Below are 22500 nucleotides of genomic sequence, written 5' to 3' on the forward strand. Positions count from 1 at the left end.
AAGACCTGCGTGATCGTAGGCCTCCACAACCAATAGCAAACCATATCTCAAGCCCCTCCCACACCAGGGCAACCAATAGCAAGCCATATCTAAAGCCCCTCCCACACCAGGGCAACCAATAGCACGCCTTATCCCAAACCCCTCCCACACCAGGGCAACCAATAGCACGCCTTATCTCAAGCCCCTCCCACACCAGGGCAACGAGGCAACCAATAGCAAGCCATATTTCTTCACACTAAGGCAGTGGCTATGGGGTCCCTACGGAGAGGGGTGCTTTTTGGCCCTTTAGGCTTCCCTTACCCCGATAGCCGTGGAGGGGAGTTTGAGGAGAGTTTGCAGGATTACGTAACCATAGGAAACTCAGAGGTCAAGCCAAGATTTCCGATGGTGGATCCAAGACTATCTATGCGTTCGGGAACTTTTTTGGAACGCCAGACTGAATGACAGTTTTCTATGTTGGGTGCATTTCCGCTGCACAAACGGATTGCAAAACCCATAAAATGACCAGCTTATACAATGAACAGTTGCACTTGGACAACGAACAGCTTGTCTCTCTCTCTGCATGGCCTGCAGTCCTGAACACAAAAACATATTTATCCACTTACAAGGAAATGTACTTTTACTTGATTTACTTAAGTTGTGTCTGCCTCTCGATCATAACCCTGTTTTAAACCATGTATGATTAGATTGTCGAAGGTTATTTCTGCATCACTGGGGTGAAGCGTTCCTTTATGAAGGTATTCCTCTGTCTCTTGTCCATGTATATCTAATGAGAGATATTCCTTCTTTGTTAATCGTTTGGTTGTTATTATATTGAGTTTAGTTGTGTTTTCTCTCAGCAGGCGTTTGTCTTCGTCATCCATACGTTGAACACAATAAAACAGGTTTCTCCAGGTCATTTATTAAGGGTGTGTATAGTTATTGTGAGCATTGTAAAGTTTGACACCTTGAGGACAAGAGACCTTGTACCCGTGGTTTACGCTAACCTGAGAGAGACCAGGTATTTCCTGGTGGATATGTCGTTAATCGGTGATAATCGTTCCTCGTTACCGTTCTGAAGGCCAGGCCTTCGGGGAACCGCTCCTCCTCAGCCTAAGTGTCTGGAGCGCGTCTGTGAGGAACAGGGTTGTGTTCTGTAGCCTGGGGGGGTTTCTGAGTGAGCCCTTTGCTGAGGTGGAGGATTCGTAGCATTGCTAGCGTGACTGAATGTCTTATGACACCCCAGGACACTCACACACTCACACACTCACACACTCACACACACACACACACTCACACACACACTCACTGGATCTCCGTGGCTCGTGAATAACGAAGGAATCAGTCAGACAGCCCTGACTAGAAACCGGCTGAGCCAGCTCCTGGGTGGAGTACCCACACACACTCGCACACACACACACACACACACACACACGCACACATGCATGCGCACACTCACAAACACGCATTCTCTCATCTAGCAGGGAATGTGGCGTTTAGTCTGCAAGGCCTGCACACCAACCGTCAACAGGGATTTAGAACAGGGCCTTTATGTGATTGGTTTAGAACAGGGAATTTATGTGATTGGTTTAGAACAGGGCCTTTATGTGATTGGTTTATAGAACAGGGCCATCAGATCGTCATGTCGATGCTGAATTTGAATATAATAGCCAACCGTCTGAATATGTCATCTGTAGTTACCATGGAGATCTCCTGACTCCGACCTGCCCTCTGTAACTGCCCTGGTGACAGTTTGACAGTTGGTTGTTTCAGGGGTGGTTGAGTGGTTAAGTGTTGTGGTAGTTTGTTAACAAATGCCTTGTAGGTGATTCTCTGTCAGCTGATGATGGTCGTTCATCTGTAGAAAGAAGTGAAAGAAAGCTGGTTCTCTGTATATGACCAGGCTCTCTAGGGGCCCGTAGAGCAAAGGGTTCCTTCACACCCAGAAACCCGTTGAAGATGGAACCTGCTCCCATTGTTCTTACCAGTTGGTCATTGGTACCACGGACAATGAGGAAAACGTCCGCCAGGTGGCCTGACTTTGAACCAGAATGACGGTGTGAAAAACAATGTTTACCTGTTATGTACTGATGGCCTGAGAGGAGGTGGGTAGAGGAGGTGGGTAGAGGAAGGCGGGGAAACTTGAGGCTGTTTTGAGTGTTTTAGCATGTAGTTGGTTTCATTGCAGGCATGCAAGCCTGTAGCATGGGCATGTTCTGAGTTGATTTTGTATATATTTTTTAAATGATTTTATGGATTTATTTATTGATTTTGTTTGATCATTTGAGTTTTCTTTTTCTTTTTTTCTTTTTTTTTAGTCGGTTAAAAACAGTTGTCAAACGTTTGGATGCTAACTCCTTGTCCCCTTTGGTGGTGAATGCCAGATAAAGCACGAGGAGCTAATCGGAAGACGGTGAAGCACAGAGGTACTTTGTTCTCCCGTCGGAGAATAAACCACGAACAGGCGCTAGGTGGCGCTGTTGTGTCTGCATGGCTGCAGCGTCAGGGGAGGCCCAACCTGTGGAGAACCTGTGTAACTACAGGACACACTTCAAACCTTAGCTAGCGCATCAGCTAGCATGGCTAGCTACGACGCTCTTCTGCGCTGTGTCACTCTTAGCGGTGGGAGATTTCGTCCAGCGGTCATCTTTGTTGTTATTCTTCCTTCCCAGTCGACTCAAAACCTGAATCTCCGCCGACTAAGGTCAGGAGACAAGGGCAGCCTAGCAAAACTAGGAGTAGACGCGTTATGTTCCGGGTGATCCAGACCAGAAGGCTGCCTGATGTGTTTAGTAAGCTAGTTCACGCTCTCAACATTGTGTTACACTGTTGTTGTTGTTGTTGTTGTCATGATGTCGTTCCAGAAGGCTCTGCATTGCTTTGCCGTGTTAAAGTAGCATGTTTTAACACCTGTCTGAATGTTCATTCTGCAACCTATTTAGTTTTGCAGTATTTAACGAAAAATGCCAGGGTGGCGTACTAGTATTTGCCTTTCCACGTAGTATGAATTCACTGCACACTATTCAGGAAGTGAATTTTGCGATTTTGGTCCCACAATTCAGTGCAGCAGGTAAGGGAGGCGGGCAGTAGCGAAATTGAACCAATTACCGCTAACAACACAATTTCTACTAAACAGATTGGCCTAAATGGTACAGGACCAGTCAGAAGTTTGGACACACCTTCTCATTCAATGGTTTTTCTTTATTTTTATTATTTTCTACATTGTAGATTAATATTGAAGACTATGAAGGAACACATATGGAATTATGTAGTAAACAAAAAAGTGTTAAACAAACCAGAATATGGTTTATATTTTAGATTCTTCAAAGTAGCCACCTTTTGCTTTGATGACAGCTTTGCACACTCTTGGCAAGGTGTGTCCAAACTTTTGACTGGTCCTGTATGCAGTATGGTTAGTATGTAGTATGGTTAGTATGTAGTATGGTTAGTATGCAGTGTGTATACTTGGAGTAATCAGGAGGCAGTATGAGCATTCAGACACGGCCTGGGTTTGTGACCACGCCCTCCAGCTGCTCTTGAGAGGAGGACAGTCCTGCAGGCGCTGCCTGGGTATCATAAGACCTAAGCTGGGAGTCAAGCTGAGCTGTGTTGATGCTAGACAAGTATTTGTTTATATCTAAGCCTACCAAGGGCTCTGGAAAAAGGCTTAAGAGCTCAGAGCGGTTGAGTTAGTGGCCTGCGTTTGTTCTGCCGTTCCTCCGTCTCCCCCAGCGCTTTACCAGCCCGCCTCGCTGGTCCACTGGGGCTCAGCTGGTAGAGCACGGCGCTAACAACGCTTAGGTCGAGGGTTTGATTCCCGCTGGGACCATATATACTGAAATGTATGCACTCACTGCAATGTAAGTCGCTTTGGATAAAAGTGTCAGCTAAATGGCGTATATTATATATTATATCTGGCTGTTCCTCATTGGTGGGTGAGCACCGTACGCTGATGTGACTCAGGCTATGATGGGATTTTAACCTTTTGGATATTTTTCATTTTGAATATCAGATGAGAAACCAGGAGATGCTTCCAGGGGCCATGCCAGGAGAGGTACCACTGCATGAGGAACAGTTTTGGTTTTCATTTTTGGCGACATGGCTTATAACCACCATATGAGTGCTCATAACCCTCGTGTGGTGTTCCGAAGTTGTGTGTACTAGTTAGATACGTTTGATTTAACGATGAGTCGTTAATATGCTGCTTGGTATAAAGTCATGAGTTAGTGCCCCCCCCCCCCCCCGAGTTAGCTGCTAATGGCATGCTGTATTTGACTGAGCGCCCTCCCCCCCTCCCCCCCCTCTTTCTTTTTGTATAATTGTTGGGTGTATTTTAGTAATAATAATAATCTCCCTGTCATAATGGCATCCCCCCAAGTTGAATATTGGACATCATCGTCTCGATGTTGCTCCCCAAGAACCCCAAGAGTGTAATAACAGAGGTTATTACAATAACAGAGGTTACTAACACGCCCATGTTTACTACATCTACCTGACGCAGTCTGGACCTCAAACCCGTCCTGACTACCAACCCCAAACACCCAGGGTGCCTTAAGTACAGGCTAGCCTACTAAACATTAGCTGTGCTAGCTAGCATTGTACTGACAGTGTGGACCCAGCACAACCAGCATGGCGAGCCCCACCACCACCGCCCCCCCCCCACCCCAAACCTCCGTAAACCGGTCTGAACCGTGTTCTCGTACCCCAGAGAACCACCTCACCAGAGACGTGGGCTTGCAGCTCCGCGAGGCACTGAGGCGGCAGCTCGCCATGATCCACGAGCGCGTGGAGGCCAAGAAGATCGCCAGGATGGCGCTGGCCGAGGTGAGGAGCATCCTGGCCAAGGAGGAAGAGGAGGACAAGGCCCTGGGGATTAAGAGCGCAGAGATGGCCGCCAGGGCCAGGGAGAGGGTGGCGGCTAGGATGAAGGAGGAGGAGGAGAAGATAGAGAAAGAGGAGGTGGAGAAAGCTCTGGAGAAGATCAGGAGGGACAAGGAGGAGAGGGACAAGGAGGAGAGGGACAAGGAGGAGAGGGAGAAGGAGGAGAGGGAGAAGGATGAGAAAGAGAAGGATGAGAAAGAGGAGGAGAAGGAGAAAGAGGAGAAGGGAAAGAAAGCTAAGAAGGGAGAGAAGGAGGAGAAAAAGGAGAAGGGAGGTAAAGACGGAGAGGGGGAGGGGAAGAAAGCAGACAAGGAGGAGAAGAAAGAGGCCAAAAGTAAAGACCTCAAAGCTGCTAAAAAGGCAAAGGCTGACAAGGCAGGCAGGAAGTGATGTCAGAGTCTTCCCCTCTGTCATGACGATCAGTCAACCCCCCCCCCCCCCCCCATCATCCTGGTGACACAGGAAGTGAAAGATCCAGGAGAGACGCCACCAGCGAGGGGCATCTCCTGTTACCCACCCCTGCGGGTAGGGGTAGGAAACCCCTCAAGTGGGCGTAGGGTCACTATGTATAGTGCTGTAGTGTTTTAGCCAATCAGGGATTCTGACTAAACCAAACCAAACCGAGCGCTGTCCTCTTGAAGAGCTGTGATTGGAGGAGAGGTGGAGAGGGTGCTAAGAACAGACTACGAATTCAGGTGTGGCATACTCTTGAGAACATGTCCTAATATTGTTATTAGACACGACTAGATAGGTTAGAAAGATGTGTTTTATTCATTTTGACGTCACGGTCCAACCTACTAGTGGGTTCAGACAAAGACGATGAAACCATGTTGTGGAACGGGTACGGGTCCCTGTGAGGGTCTGAAAGGACTGGCGATGTGTGTGTTCTCTGTTAATAAAGTTGCTGAGTCCTTCTGAGGCTTCCTGTCTTGGAGTGCACGTGTCTCTCACTGTCCAATAAGATGCTTTGGTGCTACACAGGTGTCCAATCAGAAGCTCTGTTGCTACACAGGTGTCCAATCAGAAGCTCCGTTGCTACACAGGTGTCCAATCAGAAGCTCCGTTGCTACATGGTCGTTTGGTGTTTTAGTAGTAGTGTACTGATGCACCTGGTGAATACAGACCCATTCACAGAGACCTGCTGGTGGTCCAGGGGAGGCTGGCGGAGGCAGAAATCGGAGGACGGACTCATTGGAATGCATGGAACGGAATATTCTGTATGTAATACATTTATGAGAGCCCGTCCTCTGATTTCTACCTCAGCCAGCCTCCCCTGCGGTGATCGGTGATGAGTGTCTTCACACTGAAAGAGAAAGAGAAAGAGAGAGAGAGAGAGAGAGATTCCTCTCAGGAATGTTGTCTCTCCACAGGCCTCGAGGGCACCATCCCTCTCTCCACTCTTCCACTTGACATCTATTCCTTTCTTATTTTTTTCAACTTTCCTTTGCTCTTTATCCTGGCTCTCTGTGTCACTCCTGCCCTGAGGACCTCACTTCACCCCAAACAAAACGGTCATTCACAGCAAAATGGTTATTCACAGCAAAACGGTTATTCACAGCAAAACGTTGTCCTTCAACAGTCAAAGAGCAAAAGCAAACCCAAGTCAGTCTTTTTGAAAATGTTTGATTCTGTTTATGTTCTATGAATGATGGTTATCGTGTTTTTTATGCAACATACTCAGAATAAACGTTATTTTATTATGCTGATATAAACCATGCATGATATTTTAGGCCTCATATGATCTATCAGAACATTTAATGGTCGTGTCCATCAGTGAACATCGCTAGATGGTTACCATGGTGACTAGACATGTGTACGGGTGGCAGCCTCTATTATGGGGTGTCCCCCGAGCGCTCGTTGCCGTGCCAACCTTGTGCGTGTGGTGTGTGAACCCCTCAGGACTGAAAGAGAAGGCAACCGTCGTCATCACCAGAGAGGCCCCTGCAGCACCTGTGGAAGAAGGTAACACACACACACACACACACACACACACACACAAGCCACAAGCGTAGTGTTAGATCCCTTGAGCTTAAACACATGCAACAAACACATCTCTATGGCAACATGGAGCCCTGCGTAATGACCAATAAGACCAGGGATTCTGATATCTGTGGATCTACACACCTCTGGCCTCATTAGGAGGGAGGGGGGGGGGGGGGTAGAGAGAGGAGGAGGGGGGGAGTGGTAGAGAGATAGCAGAGAGAGAGAGGGGGAGAGGTAGGGAGATAGCAGAGGGAGGGGGAGAGGTAGGGAGATAGCAGAGAGAGAGGGAGGGGGAGAGGTAGGGAGATAGCAGAGAGAGAGGGAGGGGGAGAGGTAGGGAGATAGCAGAGGGAGGGGGAGAGGTAGGGAGATAGCAGAGAGAGAGGTAGGGGGAGAGAGAGAGAGGGGGAGAGGTAGGGAAGTGTCAGTAGTGAACCATGACCCTCCCTGTACATGGAGGCCATGTTGATTCACCTGTGGAGGGCGGCTCTCATTGGCTAGGTCGTCCATGCATTCTCCCCAGAGAGGCTCCCTATTGGCTGGGTCGGCTGAGCAGCTCTGTAGCCCTGATAAGCTGGTCTGACACATACCTGCCACTGTTGTGTAATACACACACACACACACACCTGTGCACCTGCAAGAGATTAAACGTATACCTGTACATCATACAGACTAATTCATGTACATGGCAGGTGTCCCCAAACATTCTGCACACGGTCCCCAATTAGAATGTTCTGGAACTTATGCACGAGAGAAGACTGAAGTATTTTTGCAATGAATCAACTGTCAACTCAACCCCCCCCCCCCCCACACACACACACACTATCTATCTATCCCTCCCCCCCATCTCTATCTCCCCCCCTCCCACACACACCTCTATCTCCCCCCTCCCCCACACCTATCTCTCTCTCCCCCCTCCCTCCCCCCACACCTCTATCTCCCCCACCCCCCCGCCCAGCAGCCCCAGAGCTTGTGATTGAGGAAGTGATCGAGGCCGTTGAAGCAGAGGAAGAATACGAAGTCCCTCCAGAGGCGGAGCCAGAGGTCGTGGAGGCGGAGCCTGAACCCGAGCCTGAGCCTGAGGTGATCGAGGAGGAGGAGGAGCCAGAGGTTTTTATCCACTTTAATGTTTTATTTTATTTTTTATTACTACTTTTATTTTATTTTATTGCTTTTATAATGCCACAACGAGCTGTGAAAAAAAACACAGGTGGCTGGGCAAATAAAATAAATACATTAATTAAAATATAATAAATAATAATAATAAACATAATTATTCTTTTTATTTTATTTTTTTACATGGTAATTCATGTCCATCATGGTATACTTGGTATTATTTCTAGTGTACATGCTGATATTTTTCATTTGAATCGTTCTGGAGATTTCTTCTTAATTCCCCCCATCACACCTCTCTCCATGTACACCCTGTCTGGGATTGCTGTTCTTTGTAATAGTACAATGAGCAATAACAACACCTTTTATTATTAATATTGTTGTTATCATCATTAGGTGATTGAGGAGGATCCTGAGATTCTGGAGGAGGAGCCAGAGGTTGTGGAAGCGGAGCCAGAAGTTGTGGAGGAGGAGCCAGAAATTGTGGAGGAGGAGGCAGCTCTCGAGGAGGAGGCTGCCCCTGTGGAGGAGGAGGCTGCCCCTGTGGAGGAGGAGGCTGCCCCTGTGGAGGAGGAGGCTGCCCCTGTGGAGGAGGAGGTGGTTGAAGAGGCTGCCCCCGAGGCTGTAGAAGAGGAGGCCGCTCCCGTGGAGGAAGAGATCGTAGAGGAGGTGGTTGAGGAGGTCGTGGAGGAGGAGGCTGCCCCTGAGGTTGTGGAGGAGGAGGTTGTTGAAGAGGCCGCACCAGTGGAGGAGGAGGCTGCCCCTGAGGCTGTCGAAGAGGAGGCTGCACCTGAGGCTGTTGAAGAGGAGGCTGCATCTGAGGCTGTTGAAGAGGAGGTTGCCCCCGAGGCTGAGGAGGCTGTTGAGGAGGAGGCTGCCCCTGAGGCTGAGGAGGCTGTCGAAGAGGAAGCTGAGGCTGAGGAGGCTGTCGAAGAGGAGGCTGCCCCTGAGGCTGAGGAGGCTGTCGAGGAGGAGGCTGCCCCTGAGGCTGAGGAGGCTGTCGAAGAGGAGGCCGCACCCGAGGCTGTTGAGGAGGCCGCACCCGTAGAAGAAGAAGTTGTGGAGGAGGCCGCTGAGGAGGCAGAGGAGGCTGTTGAGGAGGAAGCTGCCCCAGTGGAGGAGGAAGTCGCTGCTGAGGAAGAGGCCGTAGAGGAAGCCGTAGAGGAAGAGGCAGCCCCTGAGGAGGAGGAGGTCGTAGAAGAGGAGGCAGCGGAGGAGGAGGCAGCACCAGCAGAGGGTAAGTGTCATCTGATAGCCGCTAGGCTGGCTAGTTGTAAGATTAGTTTAGGTCAGAATCCTCAGATAAATAATGGTGGATAGCGTTTTAATAGTAGATAGATGGGTTAGTCTTGTGAAAGATGGCGTATATTTTTCTAACGTTCCCCGTTCATTCTCCTCTACAGAAGAGGCACAGGAAGTAGAGGAGGCCACAGAAGAAGAAGAAGAGTCACCACAGGAAGCAGGTACACAGACTGCACATGACACACACACGACACACACGACACGTGCCACAAACATGTCTATTTTGTGTCTATTCAGTTCAGACTTTTTGACCTCCTCAGGTGAAATTAACATTGCTGGCCCACAAGAACACATTTAAAGGGACAAAAATCACATTCGGTTCCTTACCCTGAATCATCCCCATGTCATTTAAATCAAGTTATTGAGTCGTTTCAGAGAGTTTGCGACAGTTTGTGAATGAAATTTCAAACATGCTAATTTAGGGCCCATTGACTTCCATAGCTTTTGGTAAAAGATGCTAATAGTTAGCGGTTAGTGACGGTGCCCAGATAAACAGAACCGAAGCGCGGATGGAAGTCTGTCCTTTTCCATAGACTCCTTTCAGGGTGAGGAACCAGATACGTGATTTGGTAATTTGGGTGAAATATCCCTTTAAGCCTTCATGCATCATTCACACACCATACATGCAACATTATCAGACCGTCATCATCGTCACCTTCATCGTCAGATGTTAACACATCTTCATCTCCTCTTGTTCTCCTCACAGAAGCAGAATCTGAACCAGAGTCAGAAGGTGAGTCGTCAATCCTCCATGTCACTGAAAGAAAGACCAGGGGAGGCCGGCGGAGGTAGAAATCGGAGGACGGGGCTCATTGTAATGCATGGAACGGAATGAGGAACGGTCTCAAACACATGTTCCGTCCGTTCCACGCAGTACAATGAGCCCGTTCTACGATTTCTACCTCCGCCGGCCTCCCCTGGTAAACCCAGAACTCTGAGGTGATTGTTGGGGACGTCTGTGAACCAATCCCAACCTGGCTGTTCTGACTACTTCCTACCCCCAGAAGCAGTGGAGGAGGAAGCTCTCCCAGAGGAGGAGGAGGAGGCAGCAGATGAGCCCGCAGAGGAAGACCTGACAGAAGAGTTTGAACAGTTTGAAGATGAGCCAACAGGTAAACAATAACACCTCAACTCTGTTGTTGTTGATGTTTGGTGATATGTGTCCGTTTTACAACTAATTTTGTGTGTTGTTGCTTTAATTTGCTGTAGCAGGTAAACAGTGCGATTACTGACTGTTTCCAGCTCAAAGCAAATGATCTGGGACACTGTAGGCTTGTACGTTTACCTCATTATCAGTTAGTCCAACAGACCTCCTTCTGAGAGTCCTATCTGTCTCCCAAGGACAGAAAGACCTCCGGTCGTACAGGGGAGGCTGGTGGAGGTAGACATCAGAGGACGGGCTCATTGTAATGCGTGGAACGGAATGAGGAATGGTGTGTTTGATACACCAGCCTCCCCAGGTGTTCTACCTCCCCCAGCCTCCCCAGGTGTTCTACCTCCCCTGGTGTTCTACCTCCCCCAGCCTCCCCAGGTGTTCTACCTCCCCTGGTGTTCTACCTCCCCCAGCCTCCCCAGGTGTTCTGCCTCCCCTGGTGTTCTACCTCCGCCAGCCTCCCCTGGTGTTCTACCTCCCCCAGCCTCCCCTGGTGTTCTACCTCCGCCAGCCTCCCCTGGTGTTCTACCTCCGCCAGCCTCCCCTGGTGTTCTACCTCCGCCAGCCTCCCCTGGTGTTCTACCTCCGCCAGCCTCCCCTGGTGTTCTACCTCCCCCAGCCTCCCCTGGTGTTCTACCTCCGCCAGCCTCCCCTGGTGTTCTACCTCCGCCAGCCTCCCCTGGTGTTCTACCTCCGCCAGCCTCCCCAGGTGTTCTACCTCCCCCAGCCTCCCCTGTTGTACAGAGTGGTCTCATGCTGTGGTCCCAGGAACACGTGTCACCAGACCCAGGCCTCTCCTACTGGCTCTGACCTTTGTGCACATCGCCATGACAACGAGAGAGCCGGCCCCTCTGGCTGTCTGCGGAATGATAAGATGTACCCAACGCCCCCCCCTTCTCACTCTCCCCCTCCCCCTCCCCCCGCTGCCTTTGAAGCATGTGCCAGGTAGAACATGTGATCCGTTAGGTAGCATGTGCTTGAACATGCGTGTCCTTGGCGTGACGTGTGCCTTAGCTTAGACATACGTGTCCCACAGTCGGCACATGCAGCGGTCCGGGGCTGGAGGAGGCGGAGGGATCTGGGACGGAGGTCTGCTGTGTTTCAGCTCAGCCACTTCACAAGATCTTCAGGAGTCCACAGACACACAATGGAGGGTTTTGAATTCATTCATTGAATTTGAATTTGAATTCATCCCCTGAATTTTGCTGAATCGAGACTGATTTTTGTTGATGTATTTATTGTTGTTGTACGGAGGAGCGAGATTCCAAAAGCATTTAACTCCTTCAGTGCCGAGGGTGAATAAAGCCGCCCGAATGGTCAACATTCCAGAGAGCCACGGGTGTTCTATGTGGTGTTTACCTAGCAACAATATTTTGATTGGCCACAAAATGAAGCATCATCATTTATCAGTTTTCTGGTGAATAAAGTCACCCTTGGGACTCTAGAATGTTGACAATGTGGGCGACTTCATTCACCCTCGGCGATGAGTGAGTTTTGCTTCCTGGCATTTCTTGAAAAAAATACTCAAAAGACCAGAGTGAGTAATGACTCCAATCTTTCCCTTGAGTAAGTTTGTGTTGACAGTAGATATGGAGGTAGAGGTAAGGCTGTGTTCCAGGACATCAGTCTGCCTGTAGCAGAGGTAAGGCTGTGTTCCAGGACATCAGTCTGCCTGTAGCAGAGGTAAGGCTGTGTTCCAGGACATCGCCAGTGGCAGCGCCAGTGTTTGATCTGTAATGGAGGCTGGTCTATGGAACTGACAGGACAGGGCTCCCCCTAGTGGCTGCAGGAGGAAACACAGATCCTAAAATGGCTCTGGGCTCTCACTGGAGTCAAATGTCATTCCAAGCATTCCCTGTTTAACCTTTTGAGGATTTAACTGGCCTCCTTCATTCAATTTCCTGAATTAAGTTAGATTAAAATTAGGTTAGCACCAAGGCTAGGCTGTTGATTTTAGATTATGTGGTTTTTTTGCCTGGCTATTACGAAGAATAAGTATATGTTTGTTGTATTATAAGACATAAATTACACAATATAACCAAACCTGATTTTAGATTATGTGGTGTTTTTATGATGTTTTATTGTATTATAAGATTATAAATGACACAATTGCTTCCAAACTGAATTAATGAAGCTGTTGTTGTCTGTCCTCCTCCAGCTCTGTCACTCACCGTCCGATGTCTCTCTTCTCTGTTTGGTTTCCGTAGAAACGTAGAGTCAGCCGTCTCGGCGCGGTAAGGCGGAGCCAGGGCCAGCCCACATCGCATCCCACTGAGCGCGTGCAGGAGCGCTCCCTTTCCTACCACCCGAGAACGACTAACGTCGTCGCGACCGTCGTCACTATCTCACCGATTCCACACTCACACACTCTGAAAAATACTTATTTTATTTCTTTTTAGTGTAAAGCTCACTGTTCCTTAACTTGTTTGTTGAATTTATGAATTATGAATTTTTTTTTTCTCTTTTATCTGTTTTCTTTTTTTTTCTTCTTTTTTTTCTCTCTCTTTTTATTTTGTTCTATTTTGTTTCCATTCCTTTGTTTGTTTTTTTTTGTTTTTTTTTTGTGGAGAAAAAAAAAACTACAAATTCCCCATTTCCTGTAATGGCAAAAATCTAACAGAATTTCTCTTGAGGATGTAGGTAGATCTGTTTGTGAGGGTAGCTAGCGTTTTGCTAACTAGAATGTAGCTAGGTTGTATTTCCTTTACTGTGGACATGAAGCAGAGGTACATGTTGCTATGCTAGGCAGAGGTCTTCACATGTGGGAGCTGAGCCAGGCTCCGGGCCTGGCGGGGATGTCTGTGTGTGTGTTCAATGTGAAGGTACTATGCAAAGCTGCACTGATCTTTCGCGGCAAAATGTCACTCTTTAAGTTTTGTATTACCAGTATGTATTGAGTCGACACTTCAAGATGTTGCATATCTAAGGCTGGCAGGTGAACGCAGACGGGTTAGTTAGGTGTGTGTGCATCTGTGTGTATGCGTGTGTGTATGTGCTTACATGCGCACTGTGTGTGTGGGTGTGTGTGTCTTAATGTGAATGTGTGCATGTCCTTAAGTGGAAGTGTGTATGTGGGAATATGTGTGTGCTTACACAGAGGTGTGTGTGTGTGTGTGTGTGTGTGTGTGTGTGCAGACATATCGCTTTGCAAAACAATCCCTCTGAGCCGGAGCATTGAGACGTTGTTGAGACTCTTTCCTCATTTTAGTTTTCCCTCTGTTCCTCCCCCCTCTCCCCCCTTCCTCCCCCCCTCCTCCCTGGTAGTAGTCTGCCCTCCAGTGCTGCAGGAGTCTGTAGCCCACAGCAGCAGCCAGGACCGTGAACTGACGTGTTTTTAGATTTCATAGGATCTTACGGGAACAATAACACCTTTTTTTTGGTCTTTCTTTTCTGTTTCTTTCTCTCAGTAATTGGTTAGAATGCACAGGCCAGGCTTGTGTCCATTGGTTGTTGTTATAATGTTGTGTTATTGGTCTGCCTTTTTGACCATATTTGGTTTGGAGGAAGCTCTCGGTGTGAGAGTAGATGTCGACTGTGCAGCCACAGTTCTGGGACCTTAACAGATGACTGTGTTGATACCTGAGGGGCAGACGGGTGGGGTCTCAGGTGTGTGTATGTATGTTGTTAACCCTTTAGGGCAGCTCAGGAGGGCGATAGCTGTTGTCTATAGGGTGTTAGATGGACCCCGCCCCTCCCCCCCCCACCCCACCCCACCCCCCCAGGTGAACCAGGCACTCCTGACTGCTGAGCAGTGTGTGTTTGCAGGTGTGTCTCAGGTCCCACCACACACACACACACACACCTGGTCCAAATGGGAATCTGAGTCTAAATGGAATCAGAACACTTGAAACCTCCTAAAGGTTCTGCCACATTCAGCATTGATCACGGAGGGGAGGTGCTCGGTGTAGAACTCCAGCTCGTGAACGTTCCAGAACGTTGGCAGAACGCCGGTCGGACCATTCCTATGGGTCGGACCTCCTCATGTTGCCCTACCCCCACCCCCAGCCCCCATTTCCTCAGCCCTGCATGTGTTTTAGTGCAGCCCCCGCCCCCCCTTCCCTTCCCCTCCCCTCCCCTCCATCTCTCTCTCTCTCTCTAATTGAAGTGACCCCCCCCCTCCCTCCCCCCCCCAGCCCAGAGGAGAGACTGTAGGTGGAGGAGGTTGAACGTAACAGACGCTCTCTAACAACACCTGACCCTTGACCCCCGCTAGTGTTCTACTATTGTTGTTGTTGTTTGTTGTTGTCGTCGTTGTCATGGTCGTTGTCAAAACAAGGACGATGATGCTAGCTAACTCACGCTCTGGACTTGGGGCACAAAAAAATGGTTGGGGGGGCGGGGCGGGGGGCGGGCGGTGTGGGGGCGGGGGAAAGGGAGAAAGATGTTGTTGTTTTTTTTGGGAAGGGAACTCGTGTGTTTTTAGTCTGTGTTCCGACTCCTTTCTGTGGATTCATCCTTTGTGTGTTTTTAATGTTTTTGAATCTTTCCATTGTAGCAGTTTTGTGTACATTTTGGTTCTTCTGCGGGGGCCTGAACCGACCAGACGGCGATGCTGATGATGATAATGTGACAGGCGTGGAGGAGACGCTGCAATGCAAACCTTCTCTGAGGAAAAAATCCAAACATAGCGGTGGTCTGAACAGACAGGACAGGCTAGGACACGCTAGGATTTCAGTTGTCGTTTTTTTCTATAAATAATAACACTAGTGGCTCTTTTCTACTTCTAACCTAACACTTTTGAAGTCAATGTGAATTTTTAACGTGGTGTTAATTTTACATATTACAAACTTTACAAGATAGATCTGTTCTAGATTTTTAAAATATTAAAAAAAAAAAGAAGAATACACTTTTTAGGGGGAAACATTTTGAATTCTGTAAATTTAAAAAAAAATATTCAAAAAAAATGAAGTGTTAAACTTTTTTCAAAGCCATACGTGACACAGGTGGGGGACTTTTACACCAAGGGAAAGACACGATCACACAACTAGCAATAAACAAACAAACAGACAGACAGACAGACAGACATACATCACTACAAATCTCGAAAAAGGGTTTATTTGATATTGCAGTTCACACACATGAACAGAGGTTTACTGGCAGGCGGGAGGCGGGCGGGTCGAGGTCGACGTGGTAGCCTGCTGTATCGCTGAACAGGTCTTTAAATTATTGTGAAATAATAATAAAATGGCATCCTGTCAGGAGGTTTGGACGACTGTCAGTTTCTGTAAATGTTCTGTTCAGGGGCTGCAATAAAGGTTTGGGACAACAGAACACTCCTGCGTCTGCGTCTGCTTCTCCTGTGTGTGTGTGTGTGTGTGTGGTCATTTAATAATCCACAGTGCAGATTAATATTCATTTTTATTTGATAATGCTGGCATCATACAAGGGGTTTGTTTATCATTAAAGGGTGTCAAACACTTGATTATCCAGTGTTTTATATGGTATTTGCACTCCTAAGGTTGAAGTAACACTGTGACATTCTGAAAAATATGCTGGCCGTCCCTAAATATGAAAGCTGTTTTGGGCTTGGCTGGGCTTGGCCCCTCATAACTTCACCAGAGGAATATTAATCAAATTAATAACATTTTAATACACCAATCAAAATTACAGAATTTTAATTAACCAATAGTATGATTTATCTACGCTTTCCAACTTAGGAAATAACTTATATCAATGAAAGAATGACTCAGGATGGCAGCTGTCAATCAACATGCACCATGACGCGCACACCAGCGGAGCGGAGGCCAGGGGAAATCATGATCGCCAAAATTTAGCGACTTTTCTTACAAAGACACACACACGGAGACTTGGTAGATACCCAGAGATGTTTGGAAATTAAAATTAGAACGACAGCATTGCCACTAATCCTATAATGACAGCCCTCGTGTTGTGTTTGACACATGATGGGAATAGTTAAAGGGACACTTCGCCATTGTATCCTCCTGTTCATCATCTCCAGCATCATACCAGTGTCTACATACTGGATGTAAAAACGGCCGTTTCCTACGTACTGTAGTCAAATACATACAAGAAAAGGTAAGTGGATTAGTGGATAGGGTGAAGCGGCTAGGGGTTAGCGGCTAGGGGTTAGGGGCAGTGTCTAGGGAGTAGGGGTTAGGGTCTAGGGAGTAGGGGTTAGGGAGTAAGGGGCTAGGGAGTAGGGGTTAGGGAGTAAGGGGCTAGGGAGTAGGGGTTAGGGAGTAAGGGGCTAGGGAGTAAGGGGCTAGGGAGTAGGGGTTAGGGTCTAGGGAGTAGGGGTTAGGGAGTAAGGGGCTAGGGAGTAGGGGTTAGGGAGTAAGGGGCTAGGGAGTAGGGGTTAGGGAGTAAGGGGCTAGGGAGTAAGGGGCTAGGGAGTAGGGGTTAGGGAGTAAGGGGCTAGGGAGTAGGGGTTAGGGAGTAAGGGGCTAGGGAGTAGGGGTTAGGGAGTAAGGGGCTAGGGAGTAGGGGTTAGGGAGTAAGGGGCTAGGGAGTAGGGGTTAGGGAGTAAGGGGTTAGGGAGTAAGGGGCTAGGGAGTAGGGGTTAGGGAGTAAGGGGCTAGGGAGTAAGGGGCTAGGGAGTAGGGGTTAGGGAGTAAGGGGCTAGGGAGTAAGGGGCTAGGGAGTAGGGGTTAGGGAGTAAGGGGCTAGGGAGTAGGGGTTAGGGAGTAAGGGGCTAGGGAGTAGGGGTTAGGGAGTAGGGGTTAGGGAGTAAGGGGCTAGGGAGTAGGGGTTAGGGAGTAAGGGGCTAGGGAGTAGGGGTTAGGGAGTAAGGGGCTAGGGAGTAGGGGTTAGGGAGTAAGGGGCTAGGGAGTAGGGGTTAGGGAGTAGGGGTTAGGGAGTAAGGGGCTAGGGAGTAGGGGTTAGGGAGTAAGGGGCTAGGGAGTAGGGGTTAGGGAGTAAGGGGCTAGGGAGTAGGGGTTAGGGAGTAAGGGGCTAGGGAGTAGGGGTTAGGGAGTAGGGGTTAGGGAGTAAGGGGCTAGGGAGTAGGGGTTAGGGAGTAAGGGGCTAGGGAGTAAGGGGCTAGGGAGTAGGGGTTAGGGAGTAGGGGTTAGGGAGTAAGGGGCTAGGGGTTTGAGGGGATCTGATAGGCGTAAGCAATGTTTATGTAAATAAAATAAACACAAATAATTAAATAAGCAACATGGTAATTACTCCACCTTTCCCTGTAATAGGCCGGGTTGATATATTGACCAGTCAGCTCACACCTGTCCTCCCCTCAGATCTCCACTAGAGCACCGCGCGTGTCGGGGTGTGTCAGAAGGTCTGGTACTTATATATTATATTACCATATATTGTATTCTCTATTATGACATTTTATTGAAATTGATTCACACAAATAAATGCTACAGAGATACGTGTCTTTGGTAAAAACGCAGCATGTTCTCTGTAATTGGTAGACATAATTCACGTGCTCTCCTATGTGTGGCGTTTTAATTTCCTCCTCAAACGGACGGTAATGAATGACTAATTAAACCACGCTGGGTCACGTCTTCAAGGAGGTAAATCACGGTCTTACTAATTGATTATTTTCTCTTAATCTTAATAAGCGCTCCGTCAAACCGTTAATTACCCGGGAAATGTTGTCAGGCTCCAATTCACGATCAAATAAGGATTTCTTCTTTTTCTCTCATATGACTGATGTGCTCTTGTTCAGTCTTCACCTTGACGTGTTGTTCCTCTCCCCGCCACCAGATGGCAGTCTAAGCCCAGAGCAGATTCTCCCAGTAGAAATACAGTTCTTCTCCATTGTATACACACACAAAATGGAACTATGCACACAATTCTGAAAACTTGAAGCTCGTGTATCAACAACAAGACTCCAGACTGCTAAACTCTAAGCACAATTCCATTGTTTTCACTCAAATAGAAATCCTAAATCACATTTTTGCAAAAGTCTAAGCACAAATCGCATCATTTAGCATACTTTGTTCACCTGGAAAACTCACCCTAAATACCAACACACCCTCACCCTAAATACCAGTTGGTCTCACTCACTTCTCACCTGTTCAAACCCAAATGGCAAAACACTTAGAGGCCTCAGGTGACCTCGACTGTACTGGGGAAAGACATGGAGGAGCATGAAGAACAGAGAAGAGGAGGAGGAAGAGGAAGGTGAGCCAATATGTCTAATGAAATCCGCGTAACTCTGGTTGATCATGTCCTCAGTCATGGCCTAACAGTGACTGAAGTTGTGCAGCGAGTCCAGATGAATCTGAGCCGCTTCACGGAGGCCTCAGTTATCCAGCATTCAGAGATGAGAAGAGGTGAGTTACCACTTCCCTAGTCTTCTACTCTCTACAGTCATTACAGTCATGGAACTTTAGGGTTTCTATGGATATCTCCAGAGCTTAGAGGAAGGGATAGTTAATGTTGTTTTGTCTTACATTTATAAACATGTAAGAGGACTTTACTGGAGTCTTTACTGGATGTACTTTACACAGGCTAGAAGGACGACCAGCTGGAGGCAGCAGAGAGCAAGAGGCCACCATCATCAACATGTAGGCCTACAGCTGGTCCTGTATGTAGGCCTACAGCTGGTCCTGTATGTAGGCCTACGGCTGGTCCTGTATGGAGGCCTATACCTGGTCCTGTATGGAGGCCTATACCTGGTCCTGTATGGAGGCCTACAGCTGGTCCTGTATGGAGGCCTACGGCTGGTCCTGTATGGAGGCCTACGGCTGGTCCTGTATGGAGGCCTATAGCTGGTCCTGTATGGAGGCCTATAGCTGGTCCTGTATGGAGGCCTACAGCTGGTCCTGTATGGAGGCCTACAGCTGGTCCTGTATGGAGGCCTATAGCTGGTCCTGTATGGAGGCCTACAGCTGGTCTTGTATAGCTGGTCCTGTATGTAGTCCTACAGCTGGTCCTGTATGTAGACCTACAGCTGGTCCTGTATGGAGGCCTACAGCTGGTCCTGTATGGAGGCCTATAGCTGGTCCTGTATTCTTCATTTGGGATGATGTGGGATGATGTGGGATGATGTGGGATGATGTGGGATGATGTGGGATGATGTGGGATGATGTGGGTTTCCACCGGGCTGCTCTGGTCCAGTACTGGTTCAGCCCACGTGTTTCACTTCTCTTCCTCTCTCCATATGTCCCGTTTCTCATCCCATTGAAGAACTCTTGCCAGTGTGGCGGTGGAAGGTACATGACCGCCACCCCCATGAGCGCGTGGCCCTCCTCCAGGCAACGGAGGAGGCGTGTGACGACATCCATGCAGACGCACGCCAGGGTGGATCTGCCACGCCAGGCGCTCCCCCCCCCGCTGGCCAGGGAGAACACCGCAGGCGATGTAGATGAGGTCCTCTGGCCTGGTCAGGATCGGAGGCGGGATGCAGACTGATTTACATGTACATCTGTTTCACCGCATTTTATATTTTTATTTTTTGTGGACCTACGAAAAACTTTTTTTTTTGCAGTCAGTTCAGTCAGCTGAACATTTTACTGTATTACAGAAACATATAAATATTTGCTTTGTTACCTTTTTGTATTTGTGCACTGATTTCATCATTACATCCCCAGAGAGACGGCCTAAACATGTTCTTACTGTAGTGTTTTTCATTTTACTTATGAGTTTGCAATTACTGTCAGTTTTGTGAAAATAGGTACCATTTGTGTTTTCTCAGAACTCTAACAATGTTGCAGTATCAGCTGTAAGTTTACAGTTTGACTCTGGGAAGATGGGTTGTAAGTTTACAGTTTGACTCTGGGAAGATGGGTTGTGAGTTTAGCCCAATTGGAGCTCATTGGACAGACAGATGTGCATTGTATCCTACATTCACCAAGCACTTTATTACAACACTATACTAATACTGGGTAATACTCCCTTTATTACAACACTATACTAATACTGGGTAGGGCCTCCCTTTATTACAACACTATACTAATACTGGGTAATACTCCCTTTATTACAACACTATACTAATACTGGGTAATACTCCCTTTATTAGAACACTATACTAATACTGGGTAGGACCTCCCTTTATTACAACACTATACTAATACTGGGTAGGGCCTCCCTTTGCTCTCAAAACAGCCTCAATTCTTCGTAGCATTGATTCCACAAGATGTTGGAAACATTCCTTTGAGATTCTGGTCCATGATGACATGATTGCATCATGTAATTCCTGCAGATTTTTCAGGTCTTTCAAGCTGTGAATCTCCCGTTCTACCACATCCCAAAGGTGTTCTATTGGATTCAGATCTGGTGACTGGGAAGGCCACTGAAGAACACTGAACTCATTGTCATGTTCATGAAGCCAAAACATCTATAAACAGTATTTTGATGGTTGTGTTTTAAATTGATCACACCAGTGTTGAATTGATGCTCTGTAAGAGATATTGATATGACAGCTGTGTGGATCGTTGTGTGGAAGGAATCAGTTTTGAGAAGAGAGAACATGGTTTTGAGTGCAGTGTTTTCATTTTGCAAGAGATTTGTGGAGTTTTGACAAAATGGTCCTGAAACTCTTTTCAGTTTTGAGCTCTAGTTTCAGGAAACGTGTTTAAACGATTGGGAAAAACAGTAAAAAAAAAAACATTTGTTTTCGCCTATGTGGTGAAATATACTGCTGTGGTACATGTGATGAAAATAATAAAGACTTATAAATCCCGATTATTTATTATTTTCTAAATATATGCCATTTTTCAATATAAGAGGTTTTTTTCTCAGTCCTCAGTTTGGGATTCAAAACGTCACGTCTAAATTTCCAACCTTTATTTCACTTTAGACATTGACAGGCCTAATTCCGTGCATATCTGTGCGGTAACTGACAATACTACTGAAAATAGTAACGTAAGAATTGCCGTTAAAATGACAACACCTGATCTGTAACGGTGAGTGTTCAGCACGGGTCGGTCTGAGAGTCTCTGCCCGCTGGTCTGTCAGCACGTTCTAGAATGGCGCTCCGCGGCGGGTCACATGACGGCGCGGCGAGGGTATCCGGTGGTGAGACCCGGCGGTCGGCCCGGGGATGATTGTGTGAACGGTCGGGAGGTTCCGTTCACGAGACGGATCCGGTTACCGGGATGAGTGTATGTAACGTAACCATGGTGAGGTCATCGCACGTTCACACAACTCACACACGCACGCACGCACGCGCACGCACGCACACCCACACCCACAGTTGAGATGGGCCCAGGCTTTCACTACAGCTTGTCAAATTGAATTCATAGACCTGCTGCCATCTGCTCAGAGCTAAAACACACAGCATACACACACACACACACACAGACACGCACACGCAGACACACACGCGCGCGCGCACGCGCGCACACACACACACACACAGTTGAGATGGGCCCAGATTTTCATTACAGCTTGTCAAATTGAATTCATATACCTGCCATCTGCTCAAAGCTACGACATTCAGCATATGAAATAGGATGTATGTTAAACACTGTACAGTAGGTTAATTATTCCCAAGAGAACTGAAGATGTCATTTAGATTTGTTAAAATCTTTCTCATATGCAGCATATGGATGGATGAGTCCAATGTCCAACCCTAACTCCTTCTGAGTCCTAACTCTTCCCTAACTCCAAGCTCCTTCCATAACTCCTTCCCTAACTCCTAGCTCCTTCCCTAACTCCTAGCTCCTCTCCTAACTCCTACAGTAACTCCTAGCTCTTTCCCTAACTCCTAAGTCCTTCCCTAACTCCTAGCTCCTCTCCTAACTCCTACAGTAACTCCTAGCTCTTTCCCTAACTCCTAAGTCCTTCCCTAACTCCTAGCTCCTTTCCTAACTCCTAGCTCTTTCCCTAACTCCTAAGTCCTTCCCTAACTCCTAGCTCCTCTCCTAACTCCTACAGTAACTCCTAGCTCTTTCCCTAACTCCTAAGTCCTTCCCTAACTCCTAACTCCTACAGTAACTCCTAGCTCTTTCCCTAACTCCTAAGTCCTTCCCTAACTCCTAGCTCCTTTCCTAACTCCTACAGTAACTCCTAGCTCTTTCCCTAACTCCTAAGTCCTTCCCTAACTCCTAGCTCCTCTCCTAACTCCTACAGTAACTCCTAGCTCTTTCCCTAACTCCTAGCTCCTTTCCTAACTCCTACAGTAACTCCTAGCTCTTTCCCTAACTCCTAAGTCCTTCCCTAACTCCTAGCTCCTT

General features: G+C 47.8%; 1 protein-coding gene across 2 annotated transcripts in view; it reads left to right on the forward strand.

The window, feature by feature from the left end:
- The window catches only part of asph (aspartate beta-hydroxylase), a 28933-nt gene extending 13249 nt beyond the window's left edge, over positions 1 to 15684 (forward strand). For both annotated transcript variants that reach the window (XM_083694166.1, XM_083694165.1), the window contains exons 5-11: positions 6760 to 6822; positions 7802 to 7953; positions 8353 to 9193; positions 9360 to 9419; positions 9965 to 9991; positions 10263 to 10370; positions 12619 to 15684. In XM_083694166.1, coding sequence (XP_083550292.1) covers positions 6760 to 6822; positions 7802 to 7953; positions 8353 to 9193; positions 9360 to 9419; positions 9965 to 9991; positions 10263 to 10370; positions 12619 to 12626 — 1259 coding nt within the window. In that variant the 3' untranslated portion in view covers positions 12627 to 15684. The remainder of the gene's footprint in view (positions 1 to 6759; positions 6823 to 7801; positions 7954 to 8352; positions 9194 to 9359; positions 9420 to 9964; positions 9992 to 10262; positions 10371 to 12618) is intronic.
- Positions 15685 to 22500: the final 6816 nt, after the last annotated feature.

This window comes from Argentina silus (genome assembly GCF_951799395.1).
Source record: "Argentina silus genome assembly, chromosome: 22".
Taxonomy (NCBI): domain Eukaryota; kingdom Metazoa; phylum Chordata; class Actinopteri; order Argentiniformes; family Argentinidae; genus Argentina; species Argentina silus.